The 25741-nt window shown below is 42.7% G+C and overlaps 1 protein-coding gene across 1 annotated transcript in view; it reads left to right on the top strand.

The window, feature by feature from the left end:
* Window positions 1–25741, top strand: part of LOC310826478 (sucrase-isomaltase, intestinal-like) — a 101732-nt gene that overhangs the window by 24263 nt on the left and 51728 nt on the right. The window contains exons 5-7 of the mRNA XM_083701439.1: window positions 15091–15259; window positions 15891–15987; window positions 19578–19690. Of these exons, the coding sequence (XP_083557565.1) occupies window positions 15091–15259; window positions 15891–15987; window positions 19578–19690 (379 nt within the window). The remainder of the gene's footprint in view (window positions 1–15090; window positions 15260–15890; window positions 15988–19577; window positions 19691–25741) is intronic.

Genomic DNA, 25741 nt, shown 5'->3' with positions numbered 1-25741 from the left:
CCTGGGCGTACTTCTTCCAACCTCAAGGGTTCAGGACACTCCCGCTTCCAGTGACCCTCCTTCTTGCAATTCGCACATTGATTCCTTCCCAGTGGTGGATTCTTTCCTCGCCCTCTCCCTCCATTTAAGGGGCGGTGGTCTTGCTTCACTGCTGTGGCTAGCATCACCATCTTTTCCTTCTGCCACTTCTTCTTCTCTTGTTCCTCAGCCTCATCCCTATTCCGATAAACTCGGCGTGCAATGGCCATAATTTGGCTCATCAGCATCCCTTCCCATCCTTCTGATTTCTGAATTTTCTTACGAATGTCAGAAGCGCACTGGGCCACAAATGTAGCAGTAATCATTCTGCTGTTTTCAGGGCCTTCAGGGTCAAAAGGAGTCCATATACGATAGGCTTCCTGCAGCCTCTCTAAAAAGTCTCCCGGACTCTCATTTGGTTTCTGTTCTACTTCTGAGACTTTAGACATATTAGTGGGCTTCTGGCATGCCCTGCGGATACCTTGCACAAGTGTCTGGCGGTAGGTGGTAAGTCTGGCCAGGTGAATTCCATTGTTTGGATCCCAATTAGGATCTTCCAAGGGAAAGTTGTCTTGGAGATGACGGTCAATATTAAAAATATTTCCCACTCTGGCTTGCTCACGCAAATATATCTGTGCCTTTTCAATTATGTCTCTCCTTTCCTCAGTGGTGAAAAGAGTATTTAGGAGCTGGCGACAATCTGTCCAAGTAGGGCTATGAGTATTTACTATTGAAGTCACCAAGTCCATCATAGCCTGAGGTTTTTCTGCGAAAGATGGGGTGTGTGTTTTCCAATTCATCAGATCTGTAGTTGTGAATGGAATATATTGCAGGGTCGAAGTTCGAGGTGGCCGTGGTCCGGGTTGCCCGTTAACCAGCGCAGGCTCCTCAAGTGCATCAAATACTCTTCTAAGAGGGGCTACTACGTGATCTTTCTCTTCGCTTTGCTCTAGGGGCCTCAAATCATAGGGGATGGTATTTGTCCCAAGGCGTTCTTTTAGCAGCTTTATACGCCTGGCTGTATTGCTTGCTGACCGATTAAGGTCTCCCTGTAACTTCTGTAATAATTCTCTAGGACTTGGATGTACAGGGGTTTGGGGTGGGCAATCAGTTGTTCCACTAAAGGAGACTGTAGATGCAGGTCTATTAGGAGTCACAGGTGGAATAACCACTTCTGCTTGGGCTTTATTATAGGACTCCAATGCCTCCTGAAGATATTTATCATAATCTATCAAGGAATCAAGCTCTATGACTCCACTCCCATTATTCATTCCAGTTTCTTGCCTTGGGGTTACAACTGGTGGAGTGTTTGGATTAGGCTCCCTTCGATGTGGAGCATAGGGTGGAGGTGGAAGCACCTCTTCCTCTGGTCCCTCAAAAATGGGTTTGAGTTTATTTGGCAAGATTCCTTTCCTAGCTTCAGCTTTTACAGCCAATAATTTGCATCGTTTGACTTTGCATTTCCTTATCCATGGAGGATTTTTATTTAATGTGCTCAGCCAGGAATCTATATATGAAAATTGTTCTGGGCACCCTCCAGTTTCTTTGGCGATATCAGTCCAAAGTTTGCTTACTAAATTTATATCAAAGGTTCCCTGAGATGGCCATCCAGTAATTTGTTTTGGCCATTCTAGTTCACATAACGTTCTCAAGCGCTCTGGCGTCATTTTGACTCCATATGCCCCTGAGAAGGCTTTCTTAAAATTATTTAACATACATTCAAGAGGTGTATTTTCCCCCTTTGAACCCCCAACTCCCATAGTATGGCCCTGTGAAGTATCCACTCAGTCACTCACAGACGCGCTTTGTGGGTTTCCTTGCCTAGTGAAGTCGCCTTACTAGGAACCGAAGTACTACCCACTCCACACTCAGGTCAGCTACAGATTGCTCTGTACTTTCTCACACATACAATGCGCTAGATACTTCACCACACTCTACCTCCCAATTTTCCCTTTTCCTCCACCAGACCAACATCTGATGTACCCAACCACCTAGCGTACTCAGTTTCCCCTTACTGAGACGCAGAAGTTTGATCAAGACTTCTCTTCCTCCCAATTAATTGGAGGGCCAAAAATCCCTTTGTGCACTTACCCTTGGTTGGTTCCCTGTTTCCCCCCGGTCCGTCGCCGCCAGTGAGCAGGGTATCAGACAGACGAGTCTTCTGCGTTCCCCCTGGAAAAATTTACCAGTGCGCGCTTTGGGTAAGCAGTGGTCCTCTCTCTTGTACCCTGCCCAGTAGGGCGAAGGGGCTGCGTTCCAGCAGACCACTTATCCGAGTCACAGAGGCACCATAAAATGTAGCACCCTGCTTGTGGTTAACGCTTAGCTGGAATGAAATATTCAACGCAGCAATAGAGAAATTAAAATAATAATTTATTTGTCAGACAAATAAATGAGAGGCTCAGTGGTATATGGTTACCAAGCTCTGGCCTGGCCTCCTGCCATTCTGGCCAGCACTTATATTTCCTTAATCCAGCCCCCTTGCTCCTCCTGTGGCTGCCTCTATCCAATCAGCCTGGTTGAAATTCCTATTGGCTGTTTGCTAGAACCAATCACAAAAGATACACCCACTTCCTTCTGTCCTTATAAGGGAGACAAAGAGCTATATATAAATGACAAATAAGTAATAATATATCTTACATGGAATCTTAATTACCAGCTCACCTCTTGCCCTCCTTGCCCTATTGCCTTCTAAAACAAATGGTTAATCTTACATTTTTATCTTCAAGGATCTTGAGTTCACATCAACATTGAAAGATTTCCTTCTTTTGAGGGTCTTTTAAACAAATGCCTGACAACTATATATCAAGAGTGTTCGATGGCGTCTCCTGTCTGGCAGGAGGCTGGGCTCATTTGCCCCTCTGGTCTCCTATTGCAATATGACTCTATGAAATAAGAATCTAGCATTTCTTAAATCCTTTGCATAATTACATTTAAGCCAATATATTTAAGCTAATATATTTCATACATTATCATAGGTAGCCTCTTAAAAGAATAAAGCTTCTCAAAGTAAAAAGGAAGGAACTCAGTAAAAACAGCTTTTAAAAAGAAGCCTCTTCAGTTTACACCCCCCCCTTTCACCCTCCTTTCCAGCCTCAAAATAAAATAGAAAGAAGCTTCTTCTCCAGCCAAGCCAGTTGCCTTTCCCACATTTAACCTTTTTAACTCTCTCAGTTTAAGAAAAAGAAACAGCTTTAAAAGATTTCCTTAAAATGCTCTCTTTTTCTGCCAGCTAGATGCCTCTCCATTGCTCTTGGCCTTTTTAACCTTAGGAAGAAGATATGGCTCATTTTACTGGGAGGCACATGGTATCATTTTACTATTTGCCCATTCCTAATTGTGTTTTGCAATCTGCAAGGTCAGTTGTCTGTAATTCCCCCTTTTTTATGACTTTGAGAATTGTTTTTTCTGCTATAAATCAGGGGGCCCCTTTGTCTTAGGAGGATAACATTGCCAAGGCCTTTTCTAAGCAGCTGGTCTTTTGCCTGGCATGAAACATTTGAAAATCTTTTTAAGCTCATTTTAAATACAAGCCTTGATAAAATATAGAAGCTCTGATAAAAAATGCAGGCTTATGACTAGATGCCTCACTAACAGTTCAAAAGCACGTCAAAGTGCAAGTAGATAAATAGGTACAGCTCCGGCGGGAAGGTAAACGGCATTTCCATGTGCTGCTCTGGTTTCGCCAGAAGCTGCTCAGTCATGCTGGCCACATGACCTGGAAAAACTGTCTGCGGACAAACGCCGGCTCCCTCGACCAGTAAAGCGAGATGAGTGCCGCAATCCCAGAATTGTTCACTACTGGACTTAATTGTCAGGGGTCCCTTACTTTTACCTTTTTCACATTGAGTGCAGCTCCCAGACTGAATAAGGTTGCTCACCTCTGCATTACAAAACCACCCAGTTTTACTCCCATGTTACCATGGGGTAAGCTTGTGTCGCAAATCCAATGCTAAGGAAATAACTGCTACCTCTTAACCTTAGAGTTCAGGGTACTGTCCACATCCTCTGCCCACATGCAGATTTTCTTAGACATTTGCATTTATGCCAGAAACCAACCATTTGCCAGGAAATAATGGAGTTCTGTGTCACCTCACTTGTCAAGAACTTAACTGTGAAGCTGCCCCTTGGTGGTAGTCAGTATCTCTGTAGGGTGGCCTGATTACATCAAAGTAATACGATGCTGAATTAGATGGAGCGCTACTTTGATCCTACGTGGTCATTCTCGAATGGCCAACAATATATTTTCCCCTTTAACAACTTAGTGTGGGCCTGCCATTTGTAAAACAAGTCAGAAAATCTTTCCCCCAGCCAGACAATTTCTCTGCAATATTGACTGTGGTGCAACGCTTTGTTAAACGCTGCAGCTGGGAAAGCAAGAAACAAATAACCACATCTAATCAGAAACTTTGCTAATTTCCAATCCGCTGCTCTGGAGTTCATTTGTTATATATAGATTCTGGTGGCAAACAAAGGCTGCGAGGGGGCTTTCTGCAGAGAGAAAAGCTATTAGAATGATTAAAAACGCCATTGTTTTAAGCTGCAGTTCCTCCTGAAAGCAATGCAAATTGCTGCGTGGAATTTGTACAGCCCCCAACACAGCCATTCTTCTTGTTGAGCGTGTTCGATTTTTGCAAAGAATGAGGTGATTCGATTTGTTTTCGTTTGAGGGCGGTGTTTAGTAGGGTGATTTAGAAATCTGGTGTTTGTGTTGTGGTGTGTGTGCTTTAATCTAGAAATGCATTCTTCCAAGCAAATGCATATTGAGAATGTGCTTTATTTCCACTGAATGGGCAGCAGAGCTCTGCCAAGGCACGAATGTGGGATTTTGTGAGATGTTTTCATGGTGGATTGCATTCAATACAAGGATCTTAATAGAACAGGCAATTGCAAGAGAGAATGGTAAGCACTTAATAACCACTTGGTTACTTTATTTATTATTAGATTTGTATTTTTTAAATAATATTTATTACTTTTAAAGCTTACAAAAAAGAAAAGGAAGAAAGAAGGCAAAAGAAAAAAAAGAACAAAAAAGAGAAAAGACAATACAATACAATATATAAACAATACGAAACACAACCTTAACACATTAAACTAACACAATAAACTAAACCAAACCAAACAAAAACAATTTAAAAACATACATCATACCTTTTCCACATTCTATCTTTCATTATCTTGTATCATCGACCTCCTCTCACCTCCCTCTTTGTATTCCACTTCCATTAATTGTTTCAGCAATTCCTTTCCATCTTTCTCTATTTTCTATCATATAAATGTCTTAACATATTTTTAATCTTATTTCCATTAAAATTAGTATACTTATTTAAGCTTAACTCCTTATAGCATTTCAGCTAAAGCCATAAAATTTCATTCCAACATTTTTCTATCACTCATTAATTTTACAATATTTCTATATATAGACTTTAAATTTCCAATCTTCTTCCACCATCTCCTCTCCCCAGTCTCGGACTCTACCAGCCACTTCCGTCAACTCCATACAGTCCATCAACCTGGAGATCTTATGTCCGAGGCTCTTAACTCTTTTCCACGTCCCTTCTGCCAGTCTTCTTCATATTCTTTGATGCTAAAGAGCAGATCTCGGGGAAACTCCAATCCAACGATACTTTTATTCCTTCTCGACAGGTCAGCCAAATTTCCATAATTAAAGCTAGGATCCATAAAGTATTTCAGGGCATGTTTCAAAATTCCTCCAAATCCAAAGGCCCCCAGAACTCCAATCTCCTCCTGACCCAAGTCCATATTCCAAAAGTCAGTTAATCCCTGCATAGAGGGATCTTTCCAACTTTCCTTTTCTAGTCCAGGCCAGGCTCTGATCTTCAAAATCTGACTTTTTCTAGTCTCAATCATAAAGGGCCTCAATTTGTAGTCCTCAATTTGCCTCTGTAAGGCTAAGGCTCCCCCTTGTATTACTTTAGGATTGACAACAGCAACTTTCTCCTTCTCCTTTTCAGCAATTTGTCCTGTTGAAATAGATTCCTGTGCCTAATCCTGAATAATTTCTGTATTGGTACTCACTTTTGGTTCCAAAATGACAATTTTAGTAGTCATAGCATCCATCTTTTTATGAAGCTGTTCCAACAGGTGGCTTATCTTAGAAAATGCAGTCCATAAGGCTTCTCCTGTCGACCTTCTTGAATATCCAAGGTCAATCTCTAGTTCTCACAGTTCTTATCAAGCAGCTGGAGATTTCCCAGCTCCACTCTTGTAACGGTTTCAAAAGCTCCCTCTAGAGGGGAACAGTCTTCACTTGTATCAATCTTTTCCAACACAGATCAAAAAGTAAAGATAGTTTCAATTTTCAGTTACTTTTCCTTCCTTTTAAACACAGAAGCGGACAATGGAAACAATATATTTCTCTTATTTAACGACTGTAAACATCCGTTCTCTTCGCTGTCAATGAACTCTCCCGTAACGTCAATCACTGGCAGCCCGTTCCCAGGTTCAGAGCAGTGGTAATTTAATTTTAATCACTCTCTCCTCCAGGATACACAGTCCAAAATTTCCCCCCTCTTCTCCTGCTTCCAAGGGGGGGGTCTAATAATTTCAATTGATGGAAGTTTAATCCTTTACATAAGGCTTTCCAAGACCTTAACTTGTAAGCTCTTTGCTTCAGTCTATTTACAAAAGGGGAAGGCGGACTTCCTGTTTTGAAGCAAAGTCCTTAACCTGAGGTACTATTTCTGGGTTAGCGGAGTCTGTAAGCTGAAGCGTATGTAACCTGAAGCGTCTGTAACCTGAGGTACCACTGTACGGATGTTCATTTAATGTTAAGCAATCGGGGCACATCCCTTTGTAAACCCTGGCTTGGCTTTCTGATAAGCCGACTATATTAACTCCACTCTTTTCGGTGTAGCAGAGTTTGCCAGTGCAAATATGCACGTGGCGGTAGCCAGGCATGCCTAAGCCTGGGAGCCAATGTAGGTCTTTCAAGACCGGGGTTATCTGGTCTTGGTGGCCATTCCCAGTCACCAGTCTAGCTGCCGCATTCTGGATTAGTTGTAGTTTCCAGGTCACCTTCAAAGGTAGCCCCACGTAGAGCACGTTGCAGTAGTCCAAACGGGAGACAGCCAGACCATGCACAGTCTGTGGACAGCTAGGGGCTCAGCCAGATGGAGCTGCCCTGGACACAGATGGAGCTGCCCTGGACACAGAACTGACCTGCGCCTCCATGGACAGCTGTGAGTCCAAAAGGACTCCCAGGCTGCATAACGGGTCCTTCCAGGGCACAGGTATCCCATTCAGGACCAGGGTGTCCCCCACACCTGCCTGCCCCCTGTCCCCCCAAAATAGTATTTCTGTCTTGTCAGGATTCAGCCTCAGTCTGTTAGCCACCATCCATCCTCCAACCGCCACCAGACACAGGACATTCACTGGTTCTGATTTAAAGGAGAGGTAGAGCTGGGTATCAGCCGCATGGTGATGAACACCCAGCCCACCCCCTCTGATTGTCTCTCCCAGCGGCTTCATATGAATGTTAAAAAGCACAGGGGAGAGAACAGAGCCCCAAGGGGTCTGAATACTCATCCCCCAATACCACTTTCTGGACATGGCCCAGGAGGAAGGAGTGTCCCCCCAGCTCCCAGATGGTCCAGAAAGATGTCATGGTCAATGGTATCAAAGGCCTATGGCTCAGTGCCCTAGACACTCCACCAGGCTGGCTTTTTGAGTACTACGATTGATTGCATCCATGTTCCATCTTGCCTTTGACTTACTCACCATGGTTCATGGAAATGTAGGACCATCGCAATTTATTTTTGGGTAGACAATTTATTTTTGGGTATTTATTTTATTATTTCAGTCTCAGGACTACTCTTTGTGATTATGAGCCCAGGGTAGATACAGCATAAAAAGCTTTAAATTATAAAATCACTTATCTCAAATGTGCAATCTTGGCAACACTTGGGCACCCATAATTTCATAGCTGGCCACATTAAGTCAACCCCCTACAAAGGCCTGCGTGAAGAAGCACATGTTTATCTGGCACTGAAAGGTAAACAATGAAATTGGCAGATTGAGGGAAGGGTGTCCCACAAATATAAAGATCTTAATACATGGGCTGGCTGGAATAGGGAGAGGTGTTTGGGGTTTTAATCCAACAAAATCATCCTGTTATCATGTTTTGGCGTTAGTAGCTTGCTCTTAAGCACTCTGTTTTATTGTTAGTTTGGGTTATATTTTTATAACCAAAGTCAAGGGGGGCCCTATAAATGACACTGGATGAAAACCACTAAAAAATGTATCCCCGTGAGAATGCCATGTAATGCTTACAAAAGACATGCCCATTTATTTATTTATTCATTTGTTTTTGCAAGCCCTGTCTTTGTAAAAAAATATATTAAAAAATCCGAGTTAGCTTCCTAGGAGATGAAAATTTCAGAAAATGGGAGGCTCTAAGACTCTTGAGAAAATCATTTTGTTGTTGTTGTTAATCTAAGAGACAGAGGAACTTGGAGGAAAATTCAAAATGATCTAGAGAAGGAGGAGAAATCAGGATGTGACCTTGGAATGATGCTTTGATCCTTTGCCACATTCCAAGTCTCTGTGATGTTTGGACAATCGGAATCCTGGACTGCAAAATATAAAGAAACTATAAAATGGTCTTAGAAGAGAAGGTGTTTTGCAAGTTTCTGGCTCCTGTCCCTTGGACGGGTTTTGCTCATTTGAAGGAGCAGTCGTGCAGACGTTGGCATTTCAAGCAGAATTGCAATGCGCAGCAATAAATGTTCCTTTGGGTTGTTTACAAAGAAGCAACGGCAGGAAGTTCATCAGGAACCCAGCCAAGTGCAAATGCCCGTTTCATGAATACTGTCATGATTTATCCAAGAGTCGCCATCAAAGTTTTACAACTGTGAAAGTTTATCAAGCTCCCCAGCTGTCCAGAGAAGAAAAGCAGAGGGTGGTAATGCCTGGAACTATTGTAGGAAGAAAGCAGGTTGATGTCCTCAGGAGAAAATTAAATGGAACAAAGCTTTTGAGCCATGTGAACTTTTAATGTTCAGGGAATAAGTGACCATGTTTCAGCAAGCCACACTCCTCTGCCTTTCAGTCATCCATGAAATGCTCCAACTAAATTAGTTATATTCTGCTTCCTAAAAATAAACCAAGCATTCCCCCACCCCACTGTATTTATTTTCCAAGCTGGCTCACTGTTCCATAATGGTTACACTTTCTCCTGGTGTTGTGGACAGAGAATGCCTTTCTGCACGTCTTCTGTATGCTGTTAAGTTCAAGAACCAGTCAGAAAGGCAGTCTTCTGCCTGCCATCGCCCCTCCTGGGCTCCTGAGTCAGTCTGTCTTCCTGATGAGAAGCTAAAAATAGCAGCATATCTTCCTAAGCCTCCTGTAACAGGGTTTGGAACGAAGCACCTGTTTTCAGAAGGATATTTACAACAGCAAAACAAGGTACTTCCCAAGCGAGGGAGCTGTCATATACCTAAAAATATATGTGCTACATCCTTTGCTAGAAACCTCATTTTGGTTCCTATTTCCTGCAGACCTTTGGGGAACCAGCAGATGTAAGGGTGAACTTTAGAGCAGACCCACAACAAAATCTTGCGCTCTGTCCTCTGTGCTACATGCATCCACTGCCCCAGACTTTGACCTGGGTCTTCCCTCTTCCTCCTCCTCCTCCTCTCCCTCCTGCTTTCTTCATCTCCAAGACCTAGCACAATGTTTCTTTTCTTCGGCCATTTTGGAGTGGATCGTGCTGTGAGTGGGTGGCTTGACTGACCAATCCCTCACTTCTGTACTCCACTCCCCACCTTTTCTCCATGCCAGTGCATATATGCACAGACTTTTTTGGTCTCATTTTATCTTTCATTATGTTATGTAATTCTGCAAATCTGCAAGTGGTGCCATTTTGCCTGCAAAACCATTAGCGCACATTTCCCGCTCCAGATTCAGTGTTAGAGGGAGTGACAGAACAAGGATGAATACACTATTTGCTTTTGGGCAGAAGATTGGAGTGGATCCTCCCTTGGGTTATTCCTTGTGGATCACATTGAGATGTTTGAGATGGCAGTTTGGAATAAGATAATATGAGAGAAAGAGAGAGGGAGAGGTTGTGAGGTTAGATTGAATGGGCCACCATATTATGAGCTTTCACACTCTGTTTTTAATGCGATGGAATCATAATCTTGCCATTTTCATTCAAATCATGCCAGAGACTCAGTTGTACAGTGCACATTGTATAGTATAGTATAGGAATAAGTGAATTGCCATGACAACTTCAATAATAAATGTCAGCGTGTAGTGGTGGGCCCTTCAGATATAACTGGTGAAAGGAAACAATTGTATGATTCCTGAAAGTATTTATAGGAGTGTTCTGTGGGCTAAAGCAACAATTGAAGAGTTACAGCCCACATTACTCCGTTTCTGTTGTTGCTTTTTCATAAGTATAACGTTGCCCAATGGCAAGAGGTTTGGACTGGAAGCTGGGCATTTTCAGCCGTGGATTCCTTGTGAGGTGCTGAGCACATCACTCACATCTTGGCTCAATTTGCAGCCAAATTATAATGGATTGTTTCATAGAACTCTTGTGAGGATGAACTTAGTAAATACTGTGAAGAGTCTTTTCACAGTATATGTTATGTACTGAAGTTCTCACCCTGGGCCAGCAGGGGGATACTGTAGATAGTTATGCAAATGAAGGACCGAAAGTGACGTTCATTGATTGGATAGTTTTAGAAAGTTGTTACAGTAACGTGGTACTGGAGCTCTATATAAGCAGGCTGACTGAGCCCTTCAGTTCAGTTCTGTCCTGGCCCGTGAATAAACAAGAGCTGTTTGAAGAATCGCTGTGTTGTATATATGTATATATGTTGTATATATATGTTGTATATATAAACAGTATATATGTAGTCAGCGCTTTTTTTCCTTAAAAATATTTAGGGGTACTCTCATTTCCCTACTCATATTGAAATACTGCCCTTCAATGAGGCCAAACTTAGATTCACAAAATGTTTAGGGGTATGCGTACCCCTCGTCTGCCCCAGAAAAAAGTACTGTATGTAGTTAATAGTAACTTGCTGACTAGGCCTACCCAATAGTTCTTAACAGAGCTTTAGCGATTCTTCATGTTCTCATAAGAGGTTTTTGCTTCTTTGCTTTTAAAATTGAAAGATGGTCGATACAAACTCCTGAGGATATATTGTAGTCGCTTCAGCAATAAGAACAAACCAACAGCTAATGTGTCCAATGACATATGCTTCAGCTGTCGGTGAGAGGTGACTCAGGAGCGAAAATCGAAAACTACTGGTGCTAGTGCAGTGATGGGGTAATGCTTTCTCCTAAAACATTACAAAAAGGTGACCCTTCCTCTCTGTTACCTCAGTAAAATCTCTGGTTCATGCCCTGGTTGTCCCTCAGGTAGACTAGGGCAATCTTCTCATCTCATCTCCATTGTCTCACTTCGGTTCTCCCATGTCTATCCAGCATTCATGTGCCAAACCCCATCCACCTTTTTCATCACTTCTGGCCATGGGACACTCTTCCTCACATTGGCTTTGCCCCTCTCCCTGCATCTCTCCACACTTATATCCCAATACTTGTCTGCAGTCTTCACTCTTCCAACTCCATCTCAAGGTCTCCAGCTCCGTCAAAAGACTCTGCCTTTTCTTGTTCCGTTGTTGTTTAGTCATTTAGTCGTGTCCGACTCTTCGTGACCCCATGGAACAGAGCACGCCAGGCACTCTTGTCTTCCACTGCCTCCCGCAGTTTGATCAAACTCATGCTGGTAGCTTCGAGAACACTGTCCAACCATCTCATCCTCTGTCGTCCCCTTCTCCTTGTGCCCTCCATCTTTCCCAACATCAGGGTCTTTTCCAGGGAGTCTTCTCTTCTCATGAGGTGGCCAAAGTATTGGAGTCTCAGCTTCAGGATCTGTCCTTCCAGTGAGCACTCAGGGCTGATTTCCTTCAGAATGGATAGGTTTGATCTTCTTGCAGTCCATGGGACTCTCAAGAGTCTCCTCCAGCACCATAATTCAAAAGCATCAATTCTTCGGCAATCAGCCTTCTTTATGGTCCAGCTCTCACTTCCATGCTTTGTAAATTTGAACCGCCTCCCAAAACACGTGTGGAGCTGACTCCATTAGTACCTTCCAAAATCTCCTCAGAGACCAGCTTCTGTGAAGCCTAAAGGCATAATTCCCTACTTGCCATGCCCTGTTGTAACTCAGCCTATAGCAAAGCACATATTTCCCCAGCCCCACCCCAGTTCATCAGTCCTCCCTTCTCTTCCATACCCCTTCCCTGCTTTTTCTGTATCAGATTGTAGGCTGTAAGTTCTTCAGCTCAGGAACCTGCTCTCCTATATTCTGCAAAGCTTCATACACACTAATGATGCTACATAAATAAGCAAATAATTTTGGGCAGTCATGTGGGTATGCAGCCCATAGGTACAGAAGCTTCTATCGGCATGTATGTAGGTGGTTCACACTGTGAGATGCACACTTTATAGCTACTAGGTACATGAAAGACTGGAAGCAATTGGCTTCTTTCCCCACAAATCCAACAGAATTACTTTGTCACTCGCTGTTTGTTCACAGTCAGCATGTTACAATAGCTAATGATCGCTAATGTTCACATAATCCAGGTACAACTGGGTTACAAAGATAAATAAAGAATTATCTTCTTTCAAAGGCAAAGTTCATTGTGCTTTCTTGATGGGAGGCTGTAAGTCATATGGAGCAGCCACTGGAACCCACACAAATAAGGCATTTGTCTCAAATTCAGCAAACTCTGTTCTATCAAACTGTACGAACACCATCTCTGAAAGGATGTAATACAAAAGCCGTGGTAATTGAGTCATTTTGGGTGTGGAGAACATTCCACTTAATTCATTCATTGGTTAATTTGATCTTCCACTTCATTTTATCAAAGCCCCTAATAGCAAGTAATTTCTGTTAAGAGAAATGCCAATTCCACAAGGTCCTTTTCCAGACAATTTGGTTTAATTTAGTGTAGCAAGTCCACAAGTTGACGAAGGCAAAGAGAAGGCCATACATAAATACACCGTTCAAGTCAAAAGGTTCGTCATAAGCCCTGGTAACAACCAGCGTAATGCGGCAGGCTAATTTGAATGTGCCTGTGAGTAACACAGGGGATTTAGCCAAAATAAATATAAAAGGGCCATGAGAGGAAAGGAGGCAAAAATAGAAAATCAAAGGGAAAATAACCTTCTCTGTGCTTTGATCAGGTCTGATGTGTCCTAATTTTTTCTTCTAGCTACTGTCAGTTCAGGGAGATGGTAGGCACCTCAAATCTTAATGGCCAGACAGGAAAGAAAAGCCTTCCTACACACACACACACACACACACACACACACACACACACACACCAGATTATGGTTGTATGCTCCACTGTTACGCTGAGGGGAAGGAGTGTAATGGGCAGATTTTCACAAGTGGGTCAGAGTGATAACCCTGGTTTATATCCCCAATGGGCTTTAAGAAACAGAATTGATTATTATTGTTGTTGCTTATTAAATTTACATACCACCCTTCATCCAAGGGTCACAAAACACAAAATATGTACCATAATAACAAACAAAAACAATACCTCCACACACAGTTCAAATGGCCATAGATTAATGAATTAGCCATTTAACTGATGGAGTCGCTGTGGTGTGAGGGGGGCATCCTGCGTGGTCCGGGGGGGGGGTTACCTTACTTGGGATGAGCCTTCCCCAACTTTGGGTTTTGCTAGTACACACTTTTATACCACACATTTGGGGCACTATGATGTCACTTTGAACAGTCTCCCCAATAATCCTGGGGGCTATCGTTTGTTAAAGGTGCTGAGCTTTGTTAGGATACGATATACGATATCTTTATTGTCATTGTCCCATACAGAACAATGAAATTGAAAAATCTACATAAGACATTCAAAACCCCCTAAAAACTCTGAAACCCCATTTTAAAATACGATATACTATAGAGACTCCTTATGCTGCGTTTAGAACCAGAATTGCATTTGGGTAGAAACTGTTTCTCAGGTGGCTAGTCCTGGTCTTTATAACCCTATACCTTCTTCCAGAAAGCAGGAGCTGAAAGAGATCATTTCCGGGGTGCGTACTATCCTGCGCTATCTCTGCAGATTTCTTATGGCACCTGACAGCATAGATTTGATCTAAGGTGGGAAGAGTGCACCCGATAATTCTCTCTGCAGTCTTTACAACCCTGGACCTCTATCCCCCCCCCCCCCTAGAGCTACAAGTCTCAGTTACTTGTGAAGAGGGATTGACTTTTAAATCACTCTGGTGATTGTAGTCCTGTGGGGAACGGGGCTCTCCCCCATCAACAAACTTCATTTCCCAGAATTATTTGGGGGGAGCCATGACTGTTTTTAAAGTTGTATCATAGTGCTTTAAGTGTGTAGTGTGGACGTGGGGCAAAACGACCAGCAAGGCAGGAAGGATTGGTTCAGTTGTCTGGGCAATGGAGATGTCCTGTTTGCAGGCATCTGATTGGCCACTGTGAAGACAGAATGTTGAACTTGATGGGCCTTTGGCCTGGATCAGGGGGGCTGTGACAGCTTAGTGTGCTCCCAGTGACATCACTGCATCGCCACAACTTTGCCTACCGTCAATTGCCTCACCCAAATTCTCAGCTGGATTTGAACTTTAGCTTTGTTCCTTATTGCTGAAAATTCTAAGAAAGTTCCCAACCAGTAGGAAACACGTCAGAAAAATAAATGCACCATAAGAATGGGAATTCAGTATATCTATGTGCATAAGTGCTTATTCTTAGTGACATTCTAAATGTCACCATGTGCTCTCTGTGTGCGTGTGTGTGTCCCCGTCCCACAGGCATCAGAAGAACTGGCAGGCAGATCAAGGAGTGATTTTGTTTCAAAGACCACATATTGTATTCGTATTTCTTTTAGCAATGATTTTTTTTTAACTTACCTGTTTAATTTTTAGGTATAACCTTTCAAGTATGTTACTGTCTGTGACAGACGCCATAGTTTGTATCGGGCTTAATGAAATTTAATATCTAGCAAAAGCAAGCACATCACATTTATGCTTGCTCTTTTTTTTTTGACATAGGTGGGACACGTCCCTTGCAGATCTGGTGTTTTCCCAGCAATACCTGCGCATTTCAACCAATGTCCCGTCCAGTTCTGTGTACGGCTTTGGTGAACACCAGCACCCATCCTTTAAGCACAATATGAACCATATAACCTACGGGATGTATTCTAGAGACCAGTCTCCCAAAGTAAGTAGTTCAATATTACCTCTTGCACTCCTCTCCCAGAAAGAGCCTTGTATCTTCTATATGTCTTCTGCCATTTATTAATAGTAGCTATTAGTTAGGCTTCCCCTCACACATTAAATCCAAGTTATTAACTATCAATCACCACATTCTGCTTCTCTGGGCAGTTTTGGCTCATTTCACATAACCCTTGGCCATCTCGGATGAATTGTAGGCATATGTTGATCATTGTTTTTTTAAACATGAATTATGTGCTTTTTAAATTAAGTCCATTCATATCCTCCAGTAGATCCTGATTTAATTTGGACACTGTCCTGAGGAATTTAGGAAAACCTAAAAGGGGGAAGAGGTCAGAGAGAAGAGAGGCGGGCAAGCAGGAAGTTGCATAGGGTGATACTGATTTTTAAGGCAAATGTTGATGGTTCCTGTTTGGGCAAATCATCTGTGGAACTTAAAGGAAACCAAATATTTTATTTTATTATTTAAAATAAGACTAGCAAAATTTTAACTTAAGACTCTAGAACTTCTTCGGAAGGTGCTATGCCTGTTCAGCAGCCTAGATACTGTTGCGATAACCATACCTGAGTAAAGCAATAAAACTAAAACTAGATGTAATTGTTATTATTTATTTCAGATGAATGCAAATCTGTATGGAGTTCATCCTTTTTACATGTGCATAGAGAGCGATGCAAACGCTCACGGTGTACTTTTCCTCAATGCCAACGCACAAGGTAATCAAAGGTTAACAATTAAACAGAACTGTTTAGACTGCAGTTCTTTTAATAATAATATATTTGGCAAATAATTTCCCTTATTGATGTAATTTAGGGATGAAGCATACCTGAAGTCCCATGTCATATTACTAAGGTAAAGGTACCCCTGCCCGTACGGGCCAGTCTTGACAGACTCTAGGGTTGTGCACTCATCTCACTCTAGAGGCCGGGAGCCAGCGCTGTCCGCAGACACTTCCGGGTCACGTGGCCAGCGTGACAAGCTGCATCTGGCGAGCCAGCGCAGCACATGGAATGCCGTTTACCTTCCCGCTGGTAAGCGGTCCCTATTTATCTACTTGCACCCAGTGGCGCTTTCGAACTGCTAGGTTGGCAGGCGCTGGGACCGAGCGACGGGAGTGCACCCTGCCGTGGGGATTCGAACCGCCGACCTTTTGATCGGCAAGTCCTAGGCGCTGAGGCTTTTACCCACAGCGTCACCCATGTCCCCCTGTCATATTACTACCTGGAACCAAATCCTACTGAACTCCATGTGATTGGATTGTGTATGTGTATGTGTGTGTGCCTAAGCTGCACGCTTAAAGCCTCTTTGTACGCTGGAGAAGTGTTGCACATGCATGCATGGATTCCTGGGTTTCCCCATTCACTTCACAGGAGGAGGGGAAACACATGACAACATTTTTGTATGTGAGGAGCTCCAGCCATTCAGGACTGCTCAAGACATTGCTGTCTGAGGAAAATGACAAATTGGCGCACACACCATTCTGAGTACAGGACAGGCAGCTGGATCTCATGTCAAAACAGACATGAGATTTTCTCAGTGACACTGAAGACCCCCTAACTTAGGGGGTGCAGGGCATGTGACAACCCAACACTTCCCTAATGCTTCTCACCACCCAGCCTCTATTGCTGGAGGTGGCCACTTCATTCTGCCTGATAGTCATGGGTGGCGCTGTGGTCTAAACCACTGAGCCTCTTGGGCTTGCCGATCAGAAGGTCGGCAGTTCAAATCCCCGCGACGGGGTGAGCTCCCATTCCTCTGCCCCAGCTCCTGCCAACCTAGCAGTTCGAAAACATGCCAGTGCAAGTAAATAAATAGGTACCACTGTGGTGGGAAGGTAAACAGCGTTTCCATGCGCTCTGGTTTCTGTCACAGTGTCCCATTGTCCCAGAAGCGGCTTGGTCATGCTGGCCACACAACCCGGAAAGCTGTCTGTGGACAAATGCCAGCTCTCTTGGCCTGAAAGTGAGATGAGCGCTGCAACCCCATAGTCGCCTTTGGACTTAACTGTCCAGGGGTCCTTTACCTTTACCTAACAGAAGGCCAGCTTTCACATGCACCAAAATGAAAAATGTATGGCCATAGATCACATACCAAAAAAAGCCACTACTTAGCACACATTTCTCATATAAAATGATCAAAGTATTATAATATATAGATGCTTCCAATACCTCAAAGAGCATTAAATTAATAGAAAGGTGTTCCTTTTCTTTTTTTTCTTTTTAATAATTTTATTGGAAATTTTATTTACAACATAACATAAACCCCCCCACCCCCCAACACAGAAATCCACCCTCAATAAACGTGAACATAACATAAAATGAGCATAACATACAACAATACAAACAACCAAATAAAAGACTTCCTTCCTGTGGATATTAAAGTTATAATTAGAAAAATCTTAATAATTATTCATAAAGGAAACAGTTTATAAGAAGTAAATAAGGAGGCCAGATACCGTATACAGGAATAGAAAGGTGTTTCTAAACCTGCATCAGTGAATACTGGGAGAAAAGTACATTTCCCACCACAATTCAAAGTGCTGGTTTTTGACCTCTAAGGCTTAACATAGCTTTGGACCATAACACCTCCTGCAATGTCTCTCTACATGTGAACCTACCTGGGTCCTTCATGTCAGTGTAGAGGCTCTTCTCCAGGTGCCTCCTCCAGCAGATGTATGGAGGCTGACTGAAGGAGAGATGGCTATTTCAGTAGTAGCCTCCTGGGCTTTGGAATGCTTTCTCCAGGGTCTCCAGGTCTCGTCTTGACTTTGGTGACATCTTTTTGCCACCAAGCCAAGACTTTTCTTTACTCCCTAGGCATTCGATTGTTGAGGTTTTCATATCTGGTTTGTTTTTAGTCAGTGAGTACCTGGCGCTGTGGGTTAAACCACAGAGCCTAGGACTTGCCGATCAGAAGGTCGGCGGTTCGAATCCCCGCAACGGGGTGAGCTCCCATTGCTCGGTCCCAGCTCCTACTAACCTAGCAGTTCGAAAGCATGCCAAAGTGCAAGTAGATAAATAGGAACCGCTCTGGCGGGAAGGTAAATGGCGTTTCCGTGTGCTGCTCTGGTTCGCCAGAAGCGGCTTAGTCATGCTGGCCACATGACCCGGAAGCTGTATGCCGGCTCCCTCGGCCAATAAAGCGAGATGAGCGCCGCAACCCCAGAGTTGGCCACAACTGGACCTAATGGTCAGGGGTCCCTTTACCCTTTACCTACCTTTTAGTTGGTCCGACTTTTTATAGGTTTTTGGGTTTTTTGTGTATTTATGTTGCCTTTAGACCCTTGTGGTATAAGGCAGCAAATACAGGGACAATAATGGTCAAAAGTGTGACTTTAATTCTAGACTGGCCGATCTAGAACTGAGGCTGAAATCCTATGCAAATGTTCTTGAGAGTAAGGTCCATTGACCTCATTGAATTTACTTCTCAGTAAGGAAGGATAGGGATTATAGGAATATAATTCTGTTAACATCTTCTAGAACTCAGTGATGATGCTAGTTTGTGTCTGCTAAATAAAGATAACCTCTTCAGTGAAGTGTTTTAATTTTTCTAAAATGGTATCACGGGATTCCCAAAGTCTCGCTCTCATGTTCCCAGAACCTGTAATAAGCTATTGTTAAATGAAGCAAAATGGGTCTGTTCCACTAAAAATTATGATTAACTGTTAAAAATAGATGCATGTGCTTAAAAAACCACAAAAAAACTGAAGTTGCTACAAATTTCCTCGGGGGTTCATACAGTTGAAACAAACCAATTTAGATTTGTCCTGTATTCTGTTGATGGGGAATAGCTTTGCCTGTTGCCATGGTCACCTTACTGTATTAATCTCGCTCTGTAATTTTCAAAAAGGAGAATCTTCCCTAAAGCAATGCAATAAAAATTCTTAGCCAAGCAGAGGTGACAAAAGAAGGATATATTTAAGCATTGTTAAAATGTCTAGAGTTGCCGAGTTGTTATTTTCTAAATAAAAAAGAAACCCTGACATTATTATTATTTTGTTACTGTGTTTCAGAATCGTACGTCAAATCCTACCACTGCATAATCACCTGCTTTTTTCTGTTTTCACATGCACTGGGCTATGTGCCAGACAAAGATGGGTTTGAAGGAGTGTCTGTTTCTGTTTAGTTAAATAATGCTAAATATTTTGAGCTTGCTTGGCGGGAAGTGTGGGTGGGGTTACACTGAGTCCCTGGATGACCTACATAGCAATAATAATAATGTACAGAAAAGGCAAGGTCATTGCATAGGGATCCTTAGCTCTGAGGTAATTTATACTGAATTCAACATATCTGTCAACTTCTTCTAGATGTCACATTGCATCCAGAGCCATCTTTGACCTTCCGCACCATTGGAGGGGTTCTCGATTTCTATGTCTTCCTTGGCCCAACTCCAGAAAATGTAATCCAGCAATACACAGAGGTTAGTTGAGAAATCTGTTCAGGCATGCAGTGCTAAGAAAAGCATTTACTTGTTGATTTGGTTGTGGGTTTGCATGAGGTATTGCATTACAATGATGGCAGTGAAACTCGTCGTGTCACCCCTTTGCAAAACAAACAACAAAAACACACCCTCTTGATTTAAAGATCAATTGTACTGATCTTTACATCGACAACTATACTTACTTATTTGCAATGGGATGGTTTTATTAGCCTCCTTGACTCTTTGTTGCATTTGTTGAGTTCCACTGGAAAAAAAAATGTATCTTCAGAAGTCAGTGGGGCAAATTTAATACTGGTCCTATCTATGAATTTTAATACAGAGGTAGAAGGATTGAAGTTGCTGTAAAACATTTTAAAATGTTATCAATCTGCTAAAAGTTAATGTTTATCAGTCTAGTATCTGGATGGCTTTCAAGGAGTAAGAACTGAAATAAATAATAGGATATTGGAATGATCACCAAGGGTTTGTAACCCATGTTCCAAGGGCAGTTGCTCTCTCCAGAGGGACCATCCTCTCCCAATTTCTACTCAGCCCAAGTCCGATCACATGAATTCTAACTCAGCAATTTCATGCTGACATCTCCCTTTGAAATTTCCTAGCTGAAATATGTTGCTGAAGGCCGAGCTGGATGTGTGTTTATTAAATGCACATCATCCCATTCGACTATATAAAGCAGGGACTTTTATATTAGAAAAAGGGCACAGGGGAAGGGAGTGAAACCCTGAACTGCTTTACCTCAGTGCATTCTTTGTTCTCTCTCAGCCTAGCTCTAATATTGGAAGTAAGCTAGCAGGGATTATATGGTTTAAGCATGGGTGTGTAAACAGCGGTTGAAGTCTTTTTTGATTCTCTCTCCCATTCAGTCCTTTTGGAATAAAGGATTGCCCCTCTCCATATCCCTGCCTTGCAGCTGAATGAACAAACATGTATTGTATGTCCATGTACTTCTGATTTCTCCCTGCCCAGAGAGACTGGAATGTTGTTCCTGGATGCTACCATTTTTCATTCCTAATTTGTGTCCGTCTATTATTCTCTTGTATAGATACTTGTCTGATTTGGCCAGGCTAGGTGGCAAAAGGGGATTTTTGGTGCATGGTGACATATATCACATTAGAACGGGGGTCGCCAACCTTTTAGGGCCAGAGGGCACATTTGGAATTTTCAGAAAGCGCCACAACTGCCAGTCGCAAAATGGCTGCCCTGAGGTTGTGGCATAACACAAAATGGCTACCGTTAAGGCATGTCATGACAGAAAATGGCTGCCACATCCAAACAGACAAAGCAAAAAAGAGAAAGGATCAGCTGCTCCATCAGTTGGGGGGGGGAGGCACCCACATTGGCTAATGCCACAGTTACAGAGAGTAACTATTTGCACCTCTCCTCTGTTCGAAACAGATGTGAAGATGGTTGTCCAATCCTGGCATCTATTGAAATGTGGGGATATTTAAAGGGAGCAATGTAGGAGAGGCTGAGGCAGTGCCGACAGGAGCCAAGCAGAAAAAGCAATCCATGTCTCATGCACTGTAGATTTTGAGGGGATTTTTTATTTAACAAAATTCAACAAACACAAAGCTTGATGGGGAAGGACCTTTTGAGGGGACCATGGGTGGTAGTGACAGAAACACAGGCTCCTGCAGGCGCCCCAACTGCCACATTAGAAAAATGTGCCAAGTATATGCTCTTAGTGGCAGGACCCATGTTTAATCAGGGGATAGTGTTGTTTGAGTAGATATGGTGACAGAATTGGCATCAGGATCGTAGCATCGCCTGCTTGCTTATTCTGCATCTCTGTTAAGTACTCCATTTTGCGTGCTGACTATTTGTTTTTAAGACTGGGACCTGCCTGTGAAGATGGGCAGGCCTTTACTTCAGAGTGAAGGGTCATCTTCTATGAAAAGTCAAAGACCCTGGATGATGTGCTAAAGAGGCTTTAGCTGGGCACTGCCCTGATACGTTGGTTGCAGGATCTGTCCTGTAACAGGTACCTGTCTGGCATTCTTGGTAGGCATCTTTTCTTGCCCAGAAAGAAGAGACACTGCACTTCTAAGTATGCAACTACAGTCATACCTCAGGTTGAAGTTGCTTCAGGTTGAGCAATTTCAGGTTGTGCTCCGTGGTGACCGGGAAGTAACGAAATGCGTTACTTCTGGGTTTCGCTGCTCGTTCATGTGCAGACGCTCAAAATAACATCACATGCATGCACAGATGCGCCGAATCGCGACCCACGGATGCGCAGACATGGGTTGCGTTCACTTCAGGATGCGAATGGGGCTCCAGACTGGATCCCGTTCACATTCAGAGCTACCACTGTATGGTGTATGTTTGCAAAGGAATGCCTTTAAAAGCGGGCGGCAGAAATTAAGCAAACTGAACCGTTTCACGTTTTCACTCTGGGAGCAAGTGCATTTGTAAAAATTCTGTCTGTTGAGAAGATGTAAAGATGACAACCCCGTCCATTTGAAGTCAAAGAAAATAATTCATAAGCCTCCATTATTTCATCAGTGGAAAAGCTCAATTTCCCTTTTTAACACCCTTTCAAACTAGCCATGCCCTTTCTCAACTTTGAAGAATACGGCATTTATTAATTGTTTAGCTTCTTGTGTCGTTGGCAACACCAGATATTGTCTCCTCACGCTGTCCGTCATGCATTCTTCTCAGAGTAAATGCAGGAATTATCTTCTAAAGGCACAAAAGTAAATAAGGTTATAGCATAGGGCTTGGCTATAGATAACCGGTTGCTATAATCGAGATAGGTAGCGTTAAATGAATGATATAAGATCAGTAAGGCCAAATAAACTTACTTTCCTTAAAATTAGGTATTTAAAAAATTGGTAGGTAAATTTCACACACATTTCCAAACGTACACAGTGTACATTTGTGGCATGACAAAACGGAGCTTTGATGGGTGGTTGTTGATGCCTTATGTCATTAGTTTCATTATTAATCATTGAACTAATTATAGCCACCTATCGGTAAATATGCCCTGGGCAGCTTATGAAAAAGCACAAAAATAAAAATAGGACATTGAGGCTGTAATCCTATTCACACTTACCTGGGAGTAAGTCCAACTGAACACGGTGGTGATTACTCCCAAGTTAGAGTTGTTTTATGAGATGCTAATTAATATATTTTATTCAATTACTTTCACTGTCAGTGCCATTGATGGTAACTTTATTTTTGGTTCGTGTTGTACCAGTTATATTGTAATAATAGGAAAACTCCTTGGGAAATTGCCTGAATAAATATAGCCGTCATTCAGAATTTCTCAGGTGAAATCCTAAGCAATTAGCAAACCTCTGGGAAGCCTGCCCCTGCTCCCTGATGTCTGAAATTAAAATTTCCCCAACTCAGCAAGGTGGGAGCAACTGAAAATATAAAGCTCAGTCTTGATCTCTGGCAGCTAGGGTGGGGCTGTAAAAAAATAACCTAAGCACCACCTCATATTTCCAAAATAAACAAGTGACAGGCCAGCAGTAATGGATATTGCCCCCAAGTTCTTTGCTACAGTGGAAATCACGGTGGAGGAAGTGCTCTGAGGTAATTTCACTGTGAAATTATTTCTGAAGCCAGCTTCCTGGAAATCTTTAAACGCCAGGTGCTATTATTAGAACATGACTCAATTGGTGAATATGTTGACTGCAAATTTCAAAAGCAAGGGATGTGCCGAGGGAGACAATTTAGTTTGTTCAGACCTGGTGTGACCTTTCACCTGCCAAATTGGTAGCATTCAATCCCTTCTTCTTCTTACCCTGCTTCTCTCACAGCTTCTAATTGGGGAGCTTGAGGAGAGATGATAATAAATCCTGTATAGGAGAAAAATAAATGCCATTCTGACAGAAATAAGTCTTCACAAACCAAAGTTGTTGTTGTTGTTGTTGTTGTTGTTGTTGTTGTTTAAAGATTAGCTTCTAGAGTCCTGGGAATGGTGGTTTGTTATGGGTGCTGGGAATTATAGCTCTGTGAGAGAATTTTTTGGGAGGGAGCCATGTGCTTTAAATGGATGGTGTGCATGTAGTTAATGTGCATAGTACCCAAGGCCAGCCAAGCTGCTTTGACACATAAAGCCAAAATCCCACAAGTTCTACTCCTTCTCCCTAGCAGTAAAATTACAATAACTTAAGTGACTAATCATTTTTTGCCCTTTCAAGACTCTTTCAATCAGCTACCTGAGGCAGTCACCTCACTATGCACTATGGTGGGGCCGGCCCTACCACTTTTCACCATGCGTTGCTTTTTTTGCAAAGTGGCCCCACAAAATAAACCTCCCAGCAGATAGAAAGCGATCCTACGCAGCCTACAGACTTCCTCCCTGATTTGTCAACTTTATTTGGGTGCACTTTTAGATTTACATAACCTTCACATGAAAAAACATATCTTAGTGGCAAACAATAGAAAAGATCACAATGCCCTTAGAGTTCAGATAAATCGAGAGGGAACATGTTCCCGGGTTTATTTATTAGAAATAATATTTCAAAACTAAAGGTAATGTATTGTATTGTTGTGCTCTTTTAGATAACCTTTTAAAGCCAACATATCCTCTGGATTACACCAATTATTTCCAAACAGATGTATTACATTCCCATAAGAATTCAGCTGTGAAGCTTTTTCAGAGTTACCCTTTATGAATGGTCAAATGCAGGAGACACTGTTTGCAGGAAGAATTCACACACAAAAAATCCTCTTTGACATTCCCTCATCTCCTTGTTTTTGGCTAGTAGCCTATAGATTTAGTCCTTCTATGGTTTCAGTTATTTTTCTTCGCCCTCTATTGTACTTTTGCAAATTATTCTATAGTCTTTGTTCTGCCCAGTTTTGCAAAGCGTACCGAAAGCTCTACACTGAGGCTACATTTCAAGGAAAGAAAGCTCTATTCTGGCAACATCAAACGTAAATTCCAGGTCTACTAAATTCTGCTCTGCTTCAGCGGAACCATCTGGAATATGTGCCAGATGTTGGTTACTTTATTGGGAAGCTTCAGGGGGATCCATTTGAGAGACCATCTAAGGCGTAATTAGACTAAGGAACATTTGTTTCTCCAGCTGTCCTACTTTTAAAGTCTTCTCTTGGACTATTCTGTTAATTCAAAACCAAGTTCACCTTAGATGCTCCAGCCTAATGAACTTGGGAAAGGAACTGTTTTCAAAGTTAAGCCCACCTTGCAAGCAGTTTTCTTATAATTGTTCAACCCTACATGCTGTTTCCTCAGGGGGGCTCTGGCATTGTATAGCCTTGCCTTAGGTTACACCCGATGTTTACAAGCTCAAGGATGCAGTTACGTAACTGAATCTATAACAGGATTATGTATGGGTCACACTGCCTAGAGAAGGACTACTATAGCCCAAACCAGGATGCTCCTAAAGGCATGCTAATGCAGATGAAAAGTCTAGGTTATTGAAGGACGCACCCTTGAGCTCCAACATCAATATCAACTCAGTACCTAGTTGGTGAAAAGGTGCTGCAGAGGTCTGTCTTGTAGAAAAAAGAAACTGTATCATGTAGAATGGCAGACCTTCCAAGTGTACCTATTTTCCAGAGACAGCCCCAGATTTACAGAAGCCATCCCAATTTCTGATTTGAACCCAGAATGTCCCGGTTTTCTTTAGGATGTCCCTATTTGCGTCAGAGAAATGGAGGGTATGGAGTTACCGTATGTGACCCCCAAGCCAAGGAGATAAGTAACTATGCACCCTTTAGAAGACATCTGAAGGCAGCCCTGTATAAGGAATTTTTTTAATGTTTAATGTTTCATTGAGCTTTTTCATATGTTGGAAGCCGCCCAGAGTGACTGGGGCAATCCAGTCAGATGGGTAGGGTATAAATATCATCATCATTATCATGGAATAGGATCAGGGCTGTCTTAAGCATATGCGGTGCCAGGGTGCAAAGATCCGACTGGTGCCCCCCCCAGTTGCCCAGTCCCAGGTGTGCAGGAGGGCGGAGCCAACCGGCCGCCTCAGCATCTTGCTGGCTCGGTTGCCCCCAAACTTGCTGCTCAGAGTTGCCCGCAGTAGAAGAGCCCACCACGGCGCT

This window comes from Podarcis gaigeae (genome assembly GCF_964106915.1).
Source record: "Podarcis gaigeae genome assembly, chromosome: 10".
Taxonomy (NCBI): Eukaryota; Metazoa; Chordata; class Lepidosauria; order Squamata; family Lacertidae; genus Podarcis; species Podarcis gaigeae.
The sequence above is the reverse complement of the archived record's forward strand: the minus strand, read 5'-3'. Positions and strand labels throughout refer to the sequence as shown.